This window comes from Eutrigla gurnardus (assembly GCF_963514095.1).
Source record: "Eutrigla gurnardus genome assembly, chromosome: 3".
Classification (NCBI taxonomy): Eukaryota; Metazoa; Chordata; class Actinopteri; order Perciformes; family Triglidae; genus Eutrigla; species Eutrigla gurnardus.
The window spans coordinates 25053267-25070886 of record NC_139917.1 but is presented as its reverse complement, the minus strand read 5'-3'; the positions used below and the strand labels follow the sequence as shown (position 1 = coordinate 25070886).

General features: G+C 42.4%; 2 protein-coding genes across 4 annotated transcripts in view; one reads left to right on the top strand and one right to left on the bottom strand.

The window, feature by feature from the left end:
* Positions 1–1266: 1266 nt before the first annotated feature.
* pkd2 (polycystic kidney disease 2) lies at positions 1267–8606 on the bottom strand. 3 transcript variants are annotated; one of them, XM_084005809.1, is made up of 16 exons: positions 8456–8606; positions 7689–8153; positions 7238–7351; positions 6149–6282; positions 5614–5864; positions 5208–5432; positions 4875–5103; positions 4600–4770; positions 4313–4494; positions 4113–4233; positions 3931–4029; positions 3498–3619; positions 3284–3401; positions 3012–3172; positions 2587–2734; positions 1267–1966 (listed from the first exon to the last, which is right to left on the bottom strand). In XM_084005809.1, the coding sequence occupies exons 2-16, from the start codon at positions 8098–8100 to the stop codon at positions 1757–1759; spliced, it is 2697 nt and encodes an 898-aa protein (XP_083861935.1). In that variant the 5' UTR covers positions 8101–8153; positions 8456–8606; the 3' UTR covers positions 1267–1756. The 3 variants fall into 3 exon arrangements, with proteins under 3 accessions (XP_083861935.1, XP_083861934.1, XP_083861933.1); XM_084005808.1 differs by having other exon boundaries at positions 3012–3175; positions 8456–8605; XM_084005807.1 differs by having other exon boundaries at positions 3012–3401.
* Positions 8607–9827: 1221 nt separating this feature from the next.
* LOC311011477 (endonuclease V-like) overlaps positions 9828–17620 on the top strand; it is a 47009-nt gene continuing 39216 nt past the window's right edge. Inside the window, exons 1-5 of the mRNA XM_084006435.1 lie at positions 9828–9980; positions 10851–11022; positions 12783–12917; positions 14135–14174; positions 15917–16029. Coding sequence (XP_083862561.1) covers positions 9937–9980; positions 10851–11022; positions 12783–12917; positions 14135–14174; positions 15917–16029 — 504 coding nt within the window. The 5' untranslated portion in view covers positions 9828–9936. The remainder of the gene's footprint in view (positions 9981–10850; positions 11023–12782; positions 12918–14134; positions 14175–15916; positions 16030–17620) is intronic.

Sequence of the window (17620 nt, the reverse complement as noted above, 5' to 3'; positions counted from 1 at the left end):
ATCTCTTGCCAGCAGGCTGTGACTCCGGTGGGAATTGCCTTTTAAGCACCACTGTGAATGATTGTTGATTTCCTGGAAGTCTTATTGTTTTTTGTCATCCAGCCGATATCGGTTGTGTCGTCTCTTCATGTCGAACAAAAGCTTTATAGCTGCTAGAAATATGAGTGTAAACCTGGTCCAGTGGGATTGTTTCCTCTGGTGAGGATTCTGGGAGCAGAATTTATGTAAAACATACCTGAAGTTTCTTCGATTAGAATTACCAGCTATATTACAAAAACATCCATTTATATTATGCTACAGCTTTTTGACAACATGTATAAATACTTTCCTGTAAAGTCGGCCTTTGTGTGTTTTTTTTAAGTGCTGTTATTCTGTTGATTTAATTGCTGAAGTTTTGAGTAATGACCATATTGTAAAGAATACTTGGCAACGCTTTATTTTACAGGTCCATTTTTTTTTTTCAAATAACAATTTCCAGAATTTTTCTGGAAAGAACTGTGTAATTTGGTAATATGACAGTGTTTGCAAGTGTAACCTCTAGTATTTCAGTGCACAGCAGGTCAGTTTGTTACTTTGATTTAAATGGAGCTTTTCTTTCAGTGAAATCAATATGGAATTACAAATTCAATGAAGCTAAAATAATAGAAGTGGATTCTGCATTTCTCCCATAATTTGTTCCACATTATTAGGAAATTATACATAAAAGAAAGCTTATTTTAAATCATTTAGTACTGTATTTTAACATTAACAACGTTTTTTAGACAATTCCTCTGCTAAAGAAATATTGCATTAAATTAAAGTAGGGTAGATTGTGTATTATACAAAATAAAATGTATTATTTCACTTTTCTTTTTATACACTTTTATATATATTTACAGTTATAACCATAAGCAAGGAAGAATGGAAGTGTGATCATAACAATAATGATTTGGCTAATTAAGCGGAGTCATGTTTAAAGTTGTCTTCTTTTCACTTAATAATAATCCAAACCAGAGAATGGGCAATAAATAAAATGAACTTATATTTTAATAACATTTTATTTAGCATAAAAGATTAAAAAAAAAGAAATAGATTGTAAAAAAAAAAAAAAAAAAAAGTAAGGCACAGAGGAAAAATAATAATAAATGCATGGGTTTCCCATGAACACTAGATGCACTCCAAATCGAAGCTTGTTTTAAGTTACAATATGTATCATAAAATGATAATAAGCTATTTAATTTGAAGCTTAATTGATGTACAGAGGATGAGTAAATATGACAGCGCCACACTTGTACCTACTGTGTATTAAAATGATGAAAAAACAGCATAATTAACAGAAATGCATTTTTTTGGTATTTGTGTAAATGCTTATATGTGTGGATACAATAATCAAAAGCAGGTGAGCATGTTTCTCATGTAATACTAAAATCATACACTGTGTATTCTGAGTACAACTGAGTATGCTTGCAGGCTGGTGTATTATATCCATTACTAATACTGTGATGTATCACTGCTGTAAATCCTTCATTATTCTTCAACCACGTTTCCTTTCATCCTGTTAAAAAGTAATACTTGATAATAGCTTCAGTAAATACGTTTAGTTGTACCTCACTTTCTTTCAGTGCATTTAAATATTCGAGGTGGAATGCGTTTGATTTTTGTCACCTCCTCTGTAATCAATCAAGACATAGCATCTTGATTACTTGTACCGCTGCAGGGAAATTTCCAGTGGAGATTTTCTCGCCAGCATGGAATCTTCTTCGCCGGGGCCAAGTCCTCACACGTGGTTGCTGCCGTTTGTGCTGGCGTCGAGGCCGTCGGCGGACAGCGAGGAGGACGGGCGGGGCCGGGGGCCGACGGGGGTGGCCTGCTGCGGGTGGCTGACCTGTGAGACCATATCGTCAGACTCCCAGCGCTCTAGTTCCTCCCTCACTAGCCTTTCCATCTGCTCCCTGTGGACGTCTGTGTCCCGTCCCAGACGCTCGTCCTGACAGACAACAACAGGTTAAGTTGTGCGGTTTGTTTACGTGAGAAAGCAGGTTGACGACGTGCGCTGCTGTAACCTGGCTACTGGTAATCTGCATATGCAGTTCATGCAACAGGAGAGTACTCTCTTTTCTTCCTTATGCCCCGTGTTATTATCAAAGCATGGCTTATTTAGGGTAATTATTAGTGATTTGAGATGAAATCAGCTTTCCCCAGGAGAGAAATCAAGTTTTTCTTTTCCTCGATTACAGAAAATGTTTCCTGTGATACGTTTAAGAAGTCAGATCATTGCACAAAGCTGGCTTGTTATCCAGTTACTTGAACTTGCAATACCTGATTTTTGGCCACTTGGAGGCAGTAGAAACATGTAAACACACCACTGACTTCACCTTTTAAGTAGATGTTGCAAACTTGTAATTGCCTAATAACATATCCAGCTATGGAACCATGTTATTTGTGTACTTATCATATTTCTGGCCATCTCAATAATGCAAATGTAAAACTCCCACTCCTTTTCGCTGTTTTTTTGGTCTCTGCCAACTCTTCAGAAAAACTAATCTGGCCCTGCTAAAGCTGCTAAATGCGCCGCTATGAGCTGCCTGTGTCTCCCCTGCACCTCACCTCCATGACTCCGTCCAGCAGTCTGCCCAGTACGTCTCTCCTTTTGAGTTTAGCTCTCTCCATGGTCTCCAGCTTCACGATCACAGCGTCTATTTTGGACACTATACTGCCGATAGAGTGCTCCATCCGGTCCACGCGTCTCACCAGCCTGAGAAACAAGAGAGTCGTTCCCTTTATTATATGGCATGTTAAAAGTGTCATACAGTCATAATCATTTAGATTAGTATGACAAACGGCAATGCTTTTCACTGAGAGGGAACCTCAAAATAGAGCCCATATTATTGACGATAAGCAACAAGAAATTATGGACGCATTTGAGGTAATTTACAAAAAAAATCTTCATTACATAGTTTGACCACCAAGAAAGCATTTACCTTCATGTAAGTTGCAGTACTATAATAATAATATTTATTAGAGTTCCCTACACTTGAAACTCTTCGTAGGAGACACCCCCCGAGCTGCTGCCACGACGCCGAGAGCTGTGGCCGCTATCCTCGTCATCGTCTTCCTCCGAGTCGTCCTGGGTACGAGGAAAGCTCCGCCCGCTGCTGGGTCTAGTCAGCGAATTGCGTTCCAGATCCAAGTCCTCCTGGCGAGTGAGCAGAGACACACTGAACATCTGCAGGTGAGCTGAGCGTAAGCTAACAACCACACACACACACATGCAGGGCGTGTTGCCGTTGGCATCATCACTCACTCTCTCTTTCTCCAGGTCGTCTCTCATCTGCTGGTGTTCGTGCTCCGTCAGCTCCTGGTCGCCGTCTTGATCATACTTGGCAAAAATGGCCTGAATCTCTGCGTCTGTGTGGCCCTTTCTGAGCAAAGGAGAAAAAAAAAACAGAACACGCTAAAGACACATAGCATTGAAATAACATCGGAATAAGTTTAGTGTTATTTGAGGTTTTGTTCACCCTTTAAGATCCTGGCGGAGTTCATCAAAGTTGAGTTTGCCTCCAGCCTGACGCAAACTGTCGGAGATGTCGTCTACGGCTGTCTTCTTGAGTCTCAGCTTCATCAAAGCTTTGTTACAACCCTGACAGACAGGAATACAGACACTTACATGTGTACATATCCAAACAAATCAGTTTAAGTAATGTAACTGCACCGCTGCAGAAGTAAACTAGCAAACATGTTGCCAATACGTGTCACATGTTTAGGAGCTCATAGTCTTTGGTACCATTCTTGTGCGCTACTTGAAACATTCAGGGTTTCCTGCATGGAGATACAACCAGACCCCAAAATTGCATATTTGGAGTATCTTCTGGAGCGGTTCCCTCATTATTGCCATGGCTGCTACTGTTTTACTCAGCCCAGCCAAAAAGAATGACGGATGAAGTTCAATACCTTCTTAATGAGATCCGTCATTTCCATCTCAGACCTCTGCTGGGACATGTCGGCCTTCACCTCAGAGTATGTGTCATTGATGATGGCCAGGAACATGTTCTACAGAGAAAGGATGGGAAGGTGTTCTTATGTTAGTGAAGGTGGGGCGGAACAGACTTCAACACAACAGGTGACCCACTCACCATGAGAATAAAGAAAATGAAGAAGACAAAGGTTGTAAAGTAGATGGGTCCAAGCACTGGATTCGCTTCTTCGATTTCTGAAAACTCAAAGTCTCCCAAGATGATACGGAACTGGGTAAATCTGCACAAACAGAAACAATATGTTTAAACAACAGTCATAGGGGTTTGTAGGTGTGCGAGCGTTTCTTTGGATTACATACATGCTGGCGTGGAAAGTGCTGAAATCGTTGACTTGGGTTCCGAACACCAGGTAGGCGAGCTGAGCATACGCCAGGAAGATGATGAAGAACATGATGGCAAAACCCACGAGATCCTTGGCACAGCGAGACATGGTGCCGGACAGCTGACTCATGGTCTTATTGAAGTTGATGAACTTAAAAAGCTGCGAGGAATGCGAGGAATGATTAATCGGTAGTGGAGTGGTTTCTTGTGTTTTCACTATTATCGTATTGGACTGGATTATGAACCAAAGGGAAACATTTCATACCTTGATCCAGGAGAAGAAGACAATGACTGCAGCCACGTTGTTGAACTGGACCTGCAGGTTGGCCAAAGGCTCAAAACTGGGGTGAGCCGTGTGGTTCTCCAACAGGTCTTTCAGTCGGTTGCCAACAATGGCTGTTCTGGTTATGTTCATGATGATAGCAACAATACTCAACTGGAAAAAGAGAACCGCCAGAGAAAAACAACAAAACTCAGTCAATCTCGTTGAAATGATTATTATATGACTGTGATCGTCCCGACTGTGACTTTGATACACACCGCGACAATGAGAACGTCCAGACAGTTCCACAGGCTCTTGAAGTAATGCAGGCGGTGGATGCGGATCTCCAGCACTTCCTCCACCACATAGTAGAGGATGAACAGACAGAATGCCACCTCGCACAGACCCACAAAGTAGTCCCAACTGGACACATATCGTATCAGACGCACTGTCTGGAACTGCCAGGAGGTCACGACCCCGCCAGTAGCAGGGAACTCCACCAACAACCTGACAGGTTAATCAAGTCAGATCAACAAAATTCTCACAAAAAATAGCTAATATTTAACATTTAAATGATTGTTTTGTCAACTGATACAAATGAGGATTCTTACCTGGCGATGCAGAAAAGGTTGATGTTCCCATTGTAGACAGAGAAGTCGAGAAACACGGCTCTGGTGCCTCTGTCCAGCCACAGATTGTCTTTGAGAAACTGTAGTTGGGTGGCTGACTCCTCCTTCGTACGAGACAGGTCTTGGTAGTATCCTCCGCCTCCATAGTTGGATATCTGGCCCCAATAGCCGGTCCCATTCAGGTCACTCTCTGCCGTATACACCCACCTACCAGACAACAGAAAGACAAGATAGCATCATATATATGAAACAGCTCTAGCTTCCTTTTAGAAAGTCTAATATAATATAGTTGAACACGAGAGGGCACGGAGGTGTGGTGGTTTAAACTGTCCCTTCATAGCTAGAGGGCACCACTGTCAGCTGGGATGGGCTCCAGCCTGAGACTTACGGCGTTCCATTCTTGGGGCCAAAAGAGGTGGTGTCCTCGTTGGACGGGGTGTACATGTTGTAGCAGTCCTGAACCTTGTCTCTCAGATCTTCGTGGATGGAGCATGACTCGTTGCCCACTTTGACCTGCCGGAGGCGTGGCACCCCGAGGAGGAGGTTCTCGTAGTATATGAGACTCTGATTCTCTGGGAGGCTCTTGTTGTTGTACCACACCTCCCAGTACATGCCGTCGAGGAAAGGACCCTGTGTGAACTGCAAGTGCAGGACAGTCAGGATTACGACACGGAGGAAGCTAGACGGAAGCATTCAGACAGGAGACATACCCAGATCTTGAATTATTGTGATTTCAAAGGGATATTCTCATCTAACTCAGTGAATATGTGTGTTTTCCAATATGTCTAACTTCTCCTTTATATACTTGCATGGAACCTGATTACAAGCACTTATTTGCTCATGGTGTAACACAATGATGAAGGTTATATCTAAGATGGAAAGGCATTTTTCATGTAAAAACATAGATTAATTTTGCATTTTACCTTCCAGAAATCCTCCATGGTTGCGAGGGTTCTGAAAGAGGACGGGTCCCCAGCAGACAGCGGCGCATCCAAAAATAGCTGAGACATGACTTTGGTATAGTAGTACATATTGGCACTCACCATCCCATAGGTCACTGCAGAGTAAATCACAATATAGCAGAACCATTACTATTAGCAATAGTTATGTAACAAGCACTTGTTACATTGCATGTAATGAACACAGAGTGAATGCTTTATGTGTACATAAATGAGCTCTTTACATCTGGAATGACGCTTGACAAAAATGAGGTTAAACGTGGTTTTATTTCACCTATGCATTACTATTCTGCTAAGCATTCAGTATTCATCGGGGAGCAGCTCTGGAAACTGTTTTAATAGCCGAGCTCCGCCTGCCAGAATATGCCCCAATCCAGGAAACAATTTCCTGATCCACCCTAAACCACAGTTTGACTTTTTTTTCATCGCAGCAAAAAAAAAAAGGGTAGAAAAAGCCTTAACACAAGTTTTTCTCGTTACACACATTTTAAATTTGTGATTTTATGATTTTTCTGTCATCCCAAAACCATGATACCTTACATACATTGTGAGGAAAATAACTTTTCAGCTTCAAGCAAGTCGCCCGGGTCGGCCCATTTCAAAGTCACTTAGCTCAGTGTCTTTTAGAGCACAAGTAATTAGATTATAAATGCACGTATTTTGAGCATGTTCCTGAAACTGTGTGACCATTTAAAAGCTGGGCCTAGTGCTCAAAGTGTGGATGCTATGTTATTAATTGTTAGTTATAGTTTACTTTTTTTCAGTTACAATAAATTAATATAATTTTCAACTAACAGGAAACGAAGCATTGGGTGACGACTTAATAATACTAGTTCATAATTTGTTTTTAGTTTTCTGAGCTCTCTTCCTGGAGCTGTCGCAAAAACCATGAACAACTTATTTAAATGTTTTGCCACTTATACCCATATCTAATCAATAGATTTCCAGTGTGAAGACACTATAATTACCTCTGACGACTCTTCTGAAGGACATTCTGACCATAAATCTTATATAATTTTACAGGTATAGTGTGTTTGTATAGTGTTTACTTACAGATACAAATAGTGATGAGGAACGTGATGTACGTAATCATCTCCCTCAGTACGTTCCGGAGGTACCTATCTCGACTGCTGTCACTGTCCTCCATCAGCTCGGTGCCCCACAGAACTGCAAAGGAGAGAAAAAGAAAACACTATATGGGAAGACATGATTATACAAAAATATTACACTAAAACTTTAGATTATTGTCTTCCTTAGACTCGAGAAAGAGCTGAAATACAGTTCCCAGTCACCTGTTGTGTTGATGTGATGATTTTACAATGATCTCTTGGAAAGAGAAATAACCTCTTTATTATAGTTTTTATCTACTGGAATTAGTTTTTTATATTATATTTCATCATATGTAATGTTCTTGTGTCATATGACACATCTCCATTGTGTTTGATGACTATATCTCATATCTATAATTATTATTAAAAAGTAAACAGAGGATGAAGTGACTAACTTCTGATCTTTTGGAGTATCTGCTTAATGCAGCTGCTGGGGTCGTGCCTGCCCTGCTGCCGGGCATCCACAGTCGGGGTCGGGTAGAGTCCCCCTCGGGGGATGTGTGTGCTGCTGCCCGCGCCGGTGTAGCTCCCCAGGCCGCTGCTGCAGCTGCTGCTCGAGGCCGTGGACACCGACCTCCTCCCGGGACTCGCCGGGGGCCAGTCCGCTTCCATGATCTCATCCTCGTGCTCGAACCCCGGGTTGTCGCGGCTCCACGCTTGTCTGGACGGAGGGGACGGCGTGCCTATCGCGCCCCCGAGACCCAGATCCTGATGCTGGATGTTCTCCATCTCTATCCCCTCGCCCGAGTCGAGTCCGTGAGGCGACCTGCCGGTCTGGCTCTGTGGTCGGACTCGGGAGGAGCTCATGGTCCGGTTAACGTCGGTTGGTTTCCAGTCTAACGTTAGCTACGGTGAAGCATCTGTGAAACCAAAAAAAAGCAAGCTAAGCGAAATGTTTATAACGGCTGACGGATTTCTACACGCAAACGCCTCAAACAAAGCAGACACAAGCAGGGAAAGTTAGTCAAACAGCTAACCTACGTCACATTAAAGTTAACACAATATGTAAAAATCGAGACATTCGAGATTCCACTCCCAACAAACCGTGAGGGAAAACTTTCCGGTCTTCGGGTCCGTCTAAAAGGACGAGGTCCTCCTTCGTTGAAGAGACGCCGTTATAAGCGTTTAAACGTGTTGCCTAATAAGCCCTCAAAGTGATTACCTAGTGGGTTGTTTACATGACGCTGGTGGGGCGCATTAAAACGCCGCTTTCCTGTGGAAGAAGAAGAAAGATACTTTTTTTTGCCTCCAGACAGCCATCTTGTTCTCGGACTGTTCCCCTAAAAAACGCACTCGTTTGTCCGGGACTCAGGTTGCATTAGAAGTCATGGCGTCACAGTAAAGGATGGAAAAACAACACTTTGGAATGTTTTTTTCTTTTCTGACATACGCGTTTAGTTCATTTTGTATTTACATTTTATTATATCAAAGGTTTTGAATAAACCGTACATCTTAAATATTAGGGATTGTTTTTGTTAAAAGATCAGAATTCAGTCCCCCCAAAGTAATCGTCTTCATTGAAAGTTTTTTTTATTTTGTATTTTTATGCTATTGAACCTTTCGTGACACCAAAAAGAGCATTGCTAATGTTTAATATCTGATTTAGATCAACGTAGACCTTTGCATTACGTAATCTCCGTGTTTGGGTCGGCGGTTGCCATGACAACAGGTCATTCAACTGAGGGGAAGCACATTGACAAGAGGGTCTTCATCAATTAAGGGATCTGTTCATGGGCCACCATATACAGAGCGGGGGTCCCACCTTTTAAAAAAAGTCGTTTGGACCCCCCCACACATTTCCCATTAAAATATTAGTGCATGACGGGTCTAATTTGTCCAGCGCCCTTTTCATTAATTCACGATCAAATCCGTTCCACTTTATACATTTCAGATGTTACAATCATGACTCATGGACGTATTAAAACAGGTGACGGTACGGTAGTGATGGCAAAATGAAGCCTCATGAACCAAAGAAGCCTTACTTCAATCCAATTGTATCGTAAAAACGATTCAATGCTTGAAGCTTCACACTCTATGGCGACATCTGCTGGTGAAAGTTAGGCACTGTCATGAATTCACATCCACATTGATTAGCTACCATATTCTATATCTTTGGGTGTTGGGTATGAATTAAATACATCACTGAATAAATAAACATACATTGGATGCTTCATAAATTGAAATAAATATAATAATCGCCTTCTTCACAAAATAAAAATAAAATAGTTAGTAGTGTAACGAGCACTGTCGCCTCACAGCGAGAGGGTCCCGGGTTCGATTCCCGGGTCGGGTCCGGGTTCCTTCTGTGTGGAATTTGCATGTTCTCCCCGTGTAAGCGTGGAGTTTTTTCTCTTTTAGAAAGGGTACATTTGCTACAGTGTCATTACAAGTAAAGGCTGCATGAACATTTTACTTTTCTTTTTTTCTCTCAGTGTAATTCGCCCTTCTGGCCACGAGGTGGAAGGATGTACCCACTCAACTCAACTCCGCACTGGCGCGAGACGCAGGCGCTGCCCTCGTGATGACGTCAGTAAGCGGAAGCCAAACAGGGAAGCACGAGCGCATTGCTTCCGCTGATTTTAACTTCTTAAAAGATACATTTTTTCCCCAGCTGACTGCATCCTCTTCTCCAGGCCGACACAGATGTTCGCTTCTCCTGCAGAGGATTTGGTGAAAGGGTGGGAGAGGTCAGAGCGCGTTCTCCCGATTATACACCTGATCATGACGCGGTATAGCCTACTGTACGTACAGTATAACTGACGTCACAGCTGTGTAGCCACTTGTAATCTTGTATTAGCTTGTTGAAAAAAAGAAAAAGAAAACAGAAGAGAGCAAACAAAGTGCAACATAAGGCGCTGACAGATGTTGCTACACTTGTCTGCGTCCCTGTGTTGTTGTAACTCTTCTGCCAGCAGCTCTGGACTCGCGCCATCAGTCCTCAGCAGCCATTGATTTGTGAGTTTGTAATGACAGGGCCAGTGATAACACCGTGATTCCATATAATGTCCTTATGCTGCCTGCCATCTTCAGCTCTGAAGTGTGTGTGTGTGTGTGTGTGTGTGTGTGTGTGTGTGTGTGTGTGTGTGTGTGTGTGTGTGTTGTGTGTAGCCCAGCTTTTGGACTCAGAATACAGGAGCAAAAAGCAGAAGAAACAGAGGACAGGTGCATATTCACTATAAAACAACAACCGCTAGATTCCACCACATTAAAACATGTGTTCCTTATACAACCAGATGTTGAGTTCCAGGAGTTTGGTTCACTCTGCGCGACACAGTGTGCTCTGCTGGTTGTCCTAGATGTCCTGTTATCTGAGTGTAGTATGAGATAAGGAGCCTGATCACTGAGTATCATTAAGATAAAGCTGCCAAAGGTCAGGAGATACTCCTGGATGATGTTGCAATGAGAGGACCTTTGTCCAGCGCCTTGAGTGTTTGCTTGTAGAGAGTGCCGTCTTTTCCAATTTGTGACCAGCTTTGGATAAAAAAAAAAAAAGTGATAGCAGTCGCTAACCTAAAGAAGACTGCACTTGTTAGACCCGGGTACCGTCCTCTTCGCAGTGAGCAGGCTCGTCTCAGACTGCAGGTGGTGGAGGAGGACACGGAGGACTGGCAGAAGAGTCGTGAATTCTCGGGCCTGGAGAGAGTGGGAGGAGTGGACCTCTCCTTCATCAAAGGGGATGACGTCAACGCCTGTGCCCAGCTCGTGGTACTCAGCTACCCCGACCTGGAGGTGAGCTATACCCCAGTTATTACAGTTGAGCTAAGGAATCTATGAGCTTTTTCGACCTCTAGTGGTGATAGGATGCGTTTGCTGTGTCTGGTTTGCTATTACTTTATTACTTAATTAGAGGACATACAGGCTCACAACCTTATTACACATTTCTGTATCGAGTCGGTTTATCTTTTTGAGACTAGATTGACTAGATGCATAGAAAACATGACTAAACATGTGATGTCTTTTAAATGTGAGGCTGAGAACGAAACGAAACTATTTTCTTATTTTACAGAACTGGATTGGTTAAATGTAGCGTACATAACATATTTACAGTACAGTATAAACACATAAATACATACTTTACCTGTACTTATCCATGACATTTTACTAGAGGCACACTGGTAGATCACTGGAAGATGTTCAAAATATTTTAATATATATATAATATAAAATCTAACCACGCATTTACATAATTTTAAATCATTTTCCTGTCTTGTAAAGTTAGTTTTGCATCATTGTTCACAGAAGACAAGAGGATTAATCATATAGAAACAAGACACGTGTGGAAGTGTGAAGTGGGCATGTAATCTCATCCCACACCATTTTCAACCTAAGCACTTAAAGCAGACTTTCCAGGCATAGAAAAAGCAACGTTAATGCACGTGAGAGCCGAGGTTTAATATACATATATACAGCTCAAGGTCGAGTCTGTTAAGCCGGCTGTTGTCAGAGTGACCTTGGCCGTTTCATTCCATTACCCTTCTTTTTTTTTTTACGCAGCCGTTCACAAGCATTCCTCCTCTCTGGTATTTATCTGTGTATTAACATGCGCTGCTGGCACCGTCTCATTAAATAACCCACTATAATGACTGAAAACATGCTAATGAAATGTTGTTCAGAAAGGCTTTCCAATACTGGGATTATGTTCCCTGCTTGCTTTCAATTTACTCCAACAATGCCACCGACGGCCATTTGTGACACCGAGTATTACTGGCAACGTGCCACACAGTGCGTCATGGAAGGAAAGGTTTGTCCTTTCATCGTTTGCATTAAAATCAACTCGTCTGAAGCCCTCTGTAAATATGAATAAAGATCCTTTAGACATGAACAGTTTAATACATAACAACCCGGCCTTTTATCGCCGACCTTGACTTGTCCTCAATGGTAGTTGACATTTCTGACGGCTGAGTCTGTTCAGCCTCTGTTCAGCCTTCATGCAGCAACCGGTTTTTGCATGTTTTATTTGCAGCCGGTGCTCGTAGGCCTTGACAGGAGCCGTTCGTATCTGATGTTTGTATCTGACGTTGCGGGGTCTGAGACTATGGAACATCTTTTCACTGTGGCCTCCTGAACCCTGCTGACGCACAGTGTCACTGTGCTTTTATCTGTGGTGACATGGCCCGACAGTAGAGTGGTGTAAAGAGAGGTGTAAATACCATCAATGACTAACATCCTGTACATTTCTGGATACAAAAGCAGAATTTGATTTCTTTAGGAATCCATATCAAGAGACTCTCAGTTGGATAAACTTGATAGCAGGTTGGGTTAGCAGGTGATCACTCCATTCCTTGTCTATGTTAAATTTCATATTGCTTTGTGAGGGTACGACCAGTCCAAGGTATTTCAACACTTTTCTTCATCAGGTACTTATTCATGTACCCCGACAGTGTGACACTGAATTGACACCTTTATTAAGAGTGTTCCACAACGAGCAGGCAGGTAGGGTTCGCGGCCTACTGAGATATTGATGTTTCCGTCCCCTCGTCTGTCCCCAGGTGCTGTATGAGGACAGTCAGATGGTGACCCTGACAGCCCCCTACATAGCTGGCTTCCTGGCCTTCAGAGAAACCCCCTTCCTCCTGGAGGCGCTGCAGCGGCTTGAGAGGAACCAGCCCCGACTTCTGCCTCAGGTGGGCCTCTGCACACGCTTTAATGTGGCTCTCAGAGGGTTAAGGGATTGCTGTGGACAGGGGGGGCAGCACCAAACATGTATTTTAGGTTCAATCCCTGGTGTTAACCTTCCCTTACGTCATGCACTTTAAAACACACCAGATTAATTGCAACTCCTGGCTCTGACAGAGCTCCTCTGTTCTCTTTCTCTCACTGCTTAAAGGCGCCTAGTTCATCCTCACCCACTCACACTGTCACAGCCCATTCACCTTCTTCACCTCCTCCCACCATGCACGCAGGTGTGCAGAAACAACACACACACACACACACACACACACACACACACACACACACACACACACACACACACACACACAGAGTTTTATTTGGGCTGACATTTGGCCCCGGACAGCTGCAGTCACTGCTCCCTCTATCTGCAACCCTTTGAAGTGAGTTTTGCTCGCTGACTTTTAAATCATTGCTGAAAAACATCTTTAGAGTCACCTTTGGCTTCAAGGATTGATCGGTGTGGTGAGGCTGGAATAGTGGGAGTATCGGTGTGAACATCTCGTGTCTCACGAACTGCAACATTTGAAGCCAGTCTGTTATCTCACACTCCTTTTTCTGTTCCTTTCACTTGTTCCTGAATTGTTCACGAACGTATTCCCCCACGGGTTCATGTGTGAATGGGGGCAGGGATCGATATTCAGGGTTATCTGCACCGCCAACGTCCTTCCTCACGACTCTGTAATATTTCAGAGAACATACCAATATGGCTGTGTCCTGGATGAAAGCAGTAACATTGTAGGGATGAGCATGTAAAGGGTGATGAAGAGGCCCCATCTTCCCCTCTGTTGAGTTTTATGGCGACTGGCATCCATACGTGTTGCATCGCCCCTTCTGTCCACGGCATGTATGGAAAGTATGAAACTGTGTGTGACAGTCAGCAGAGAGCAGCATCAGTGTGGACTGAAGATGAGCAGAAAACAAAGTTTCCACAGCAGGCATTATATGTTGGATCAGGAAAAGCAGATGGATCTAATAAATTAATTAACGATACCTCGGCTCCACCTGCTCTCACCAGCCATGATTAACATTATTGATTGCATCTGTTTTTTTCCTGCTATGACATATCACATATAAAAATGTCCAAATGTGCTACAACCTTGGAAAACGAACAGCTACAGCGTTGTTTTGTGCGACGGGTAAATTAATGTCAGCTGTGCCCTTTCGACAGGTGGTGTTTGTGGATGGGAATGGTCTCTTTCACTACAGAGGTGAGTCAAGCTGCTGTACTGATACTGACCCAGGGGATGTTTTTGTGTTTTTACAGCAGGATGCAACCTTTCTTTTTAAATTCCACGAAAAGGAAAGCACAGGTATAATTAATAGGGACTGATTAATTGACTCATTTGTTGTTTGTTTTTGGTTTATATATATTTGTAGCAGATTGTCACCAAGTGAAGACAGCAACAAACAAACAGTAATAATACAAATAAAATGAGAAAATATGGTCAGTAATCTCTAAAAATCAAGTCAGTTTTCCTCAAACTTGGTTGCTTGGTTACTGTTTAGCCTGTATGACATGAGGAGTCACTGGAGGGGTTTTGAAAATGGGAGTTTTGTTTACCAACAAATGAAGCAATTTACAAAATGAGCAACAATGTGCTGGGCCCATGAAAGATGTCAACTTAAGATAACTTAACTCAGGCTTTGCTCATTTAACATTTCATAGAACAGACATAATGATGGCTGATCAGACCATTTTCAAGGGGATAACACCGAAACAAACACTACCATCTAAACTAAAAAACAGGAGAATTAGTCTGCCTGTATAAATATTTTACCAACTTACCCAAACAAAAGCACCAACAAACACATTTACTCTAAACAGATAATAAAAAGAAATCTTCTAGAACTAAAAACCCCAATCTCCCCCATGCTGGGCTGGCACATGGTACATTCTGATTGGCCACTTCCTGTATTTAAGAGCTCTGTTTAAGGCGGCAAATCTTTTGCTTCAGCCTGACAAGATGTCCCTGAAACAGCAGCAGCAACCAGCAGAGGCGCCCTCAGCCCCGGTAACTCAGATGCAAATGTTTACAACAGTCATTCTAAATAAAAAGTCAACTCAGTGAGGGAAGGGTAAACTTGTGAGCAGGCGTCTAAATCTGCCTTTTTGCAGCATAACCAGCCATCGCATGTTTCTGTAGGGCTCTGTGTGTGTTGGCTCGCTGTAATGGCAACTCATTAAAAACACTTTACACCTGTGCATTTTGTGTCCGCTGTGAGAACGGCCAGAACATTTATGGTAATAAATGTAAATTGATGTAGATGATCTCCGGGAGGAAAGAGGACAATATTTTGGGAAATGTGTTTATTTGCTTCCTTTATGAGATTGAGTCTAGACCTGTTTAGCTGTGTTTAGCATAAAGACTGAGGGAAGATTACCCAGCAGGTATCTAACTCTTGAACCACGAGTTTCCAGTTTGATTTTGGTTTACGGATTGAACAAAGAGGCGTGTAAATTAGCCAGTTTAGAGGTTTTGGCAGGTTTTGTTTCACTGTGGACAGAGGTATGCTAAATTATGCTAAATTAGGCCACCGTTCTTGTCTTGTGTCTTGTGTCCCTTTGGTAAGAAAGCAAATAAAACGATTTTTCAAAAATATTACTGAAAGTTTCAGTCCACAGGAGAGACCTGACAAACATTGGAGGTGTGGGATCTTTCATTTCATGTTGATTTTAACTTTCCGAGGGACAAAAGCGGTAGTGTTTCTGAGCACCATGCAGCTTCCCTTAAGAAAACCTCCCAGTTTACTGCAGCAGGGTCTGACGGTCTCCTCCATGCAGTCCTGGTTCTGGTTCTCCCGTGTCTCCCTTCCTAAAGCAATACGGCCTGGGCCTCCAGCAGCATGGTTGTCGGTGTAGGCTGTATGAGACCGTTTCAGAGGTTCCTTGTAATAACTTTAAATCAGATAATTAGATCCTGATCCACTTGTCCCTGTTTGGACCCTCCAGAGTTCGGCCTGGCGTGTCACCTCGGGGTGCTGTCGGGGCTGCCGTGTGTGGGCGTGGCCAAGAACCTGCTGCAGGTGCAGGGTGTGTTCAAGAACGAAGAGCACCAGTCACAGGTGAGACCCGACTTGAACTCGTTTTTTTCTCCATTTGTTTTCTTCCCTCCTCTGCCGTTGATCTTTGTCACTCTGTGGCTCATCAATGCAAAAACCTGATGCGCTCCCTCGTATATCATGTACCTAATGCTGTTTTTGTTAAAAAGAGTCAATGATTTATCTAAGCCAAGTTATCAAAGGGTGAATTTGCGTGCAAACTTACAATTCTAAGTCTACTGGTGAGTGTGGAGCGTGTTTGCCGTTTTGACAGTTTGACTTTTATTACAAGCCACGTCCTCCTTGTTTAGCTAATGCACAAAGAATGAATACAAATCAAGCTGGAATAAATACCTATTGGTCGAAGTATACCTGTGGGACAGCAAAAAAAAAAAAAAAAAGGATTTCATTAATATGCAAATGCTCACCATGTTTCAGTCTGAAGCCTCAGAGACCTGTTGAGGAAAGAATAAAAACACTCCAAAGTTAAATCAGCCGGATGAACACGCGTCTGAAGTAAAAGGATAAACAAAGTAAACTAATAAAGGTCCTTTAAAAGGTCTAAATGCCCATTTTGACTTCTAATCTCTAGACTGGGTATGTATATTACAGATGTCCGTAATTAATTTCTTCCTATCAAAAAGAACATCTCAGATCCACGACCTTATTCTTCCTCGGAAATGTGACGTTGCTTTTGGCATTCATGAGTTTTGGGCTTTCAATTTCACATATCCACAGTTAGATTTTTTGATAACTAGAATTTTGAACATGCTGGATATGGGCTATATAATTCAGATCTACAATCAAACTGTTATAGTCATCACTTGAGGAGATATCCACAGTGTATTTATGATATCTGCAATGGCATTGTGTCTAGTTATAATTCTAAAACTGCATTATTACTCGTCAAAATACCAATTGTGGATATTTGACATTTTTACTACTATATATATATATATATATATAGTATTCGATATCTTGAATGTTTTTGTCTTAAATTAAAATCACGACAAATAACAATTGGATTGTAAATATCTGAAATGGGATTTTTTTGTAAAAAATTATATTGCAGATAGTCAGGATGTTAATTCTAGATATCAAAAAGGAAATTGAATTGAAAACCCAAAACAATGAACGGCCAAAGTGATATCTGCAATACATCTCTAGTCTATGTATTGACTGTTAAAACAGCCCGTCATGTGGATGCATTTACACCCATTTAAAATGGTTTGAAATGGGATCTTTAGCCAACGCCAACACCAACATAGTGGGAGGAACTCCTCCATAGAAAGAGCTTGATCTCTGCTCTGAGCTGACGGTGATTACAATGGACCTCAAGACCCTGAGGAAAATATTCTGAAACTTCTTTGTACATGACGTTGCTTTGAAGAGCAATGATGTGCATTTCCCGTAATGCTAATGACGAGCGCCGTTGAGAAGTTTCTAAGGGAGCAGGCCTGGATGGATCTCACAGTCATCTCTTAATTAGCCGGCAGAGACGCTCTCTGCTCGTAACCCCAGCGGCCTCCATGTAGTACTGTAACATACTAATTCAATTCTGTAGGAGGGTATCCATCTCCCTCCATTCCTGTTAGTGGCTTTGGCATCAGAAAAT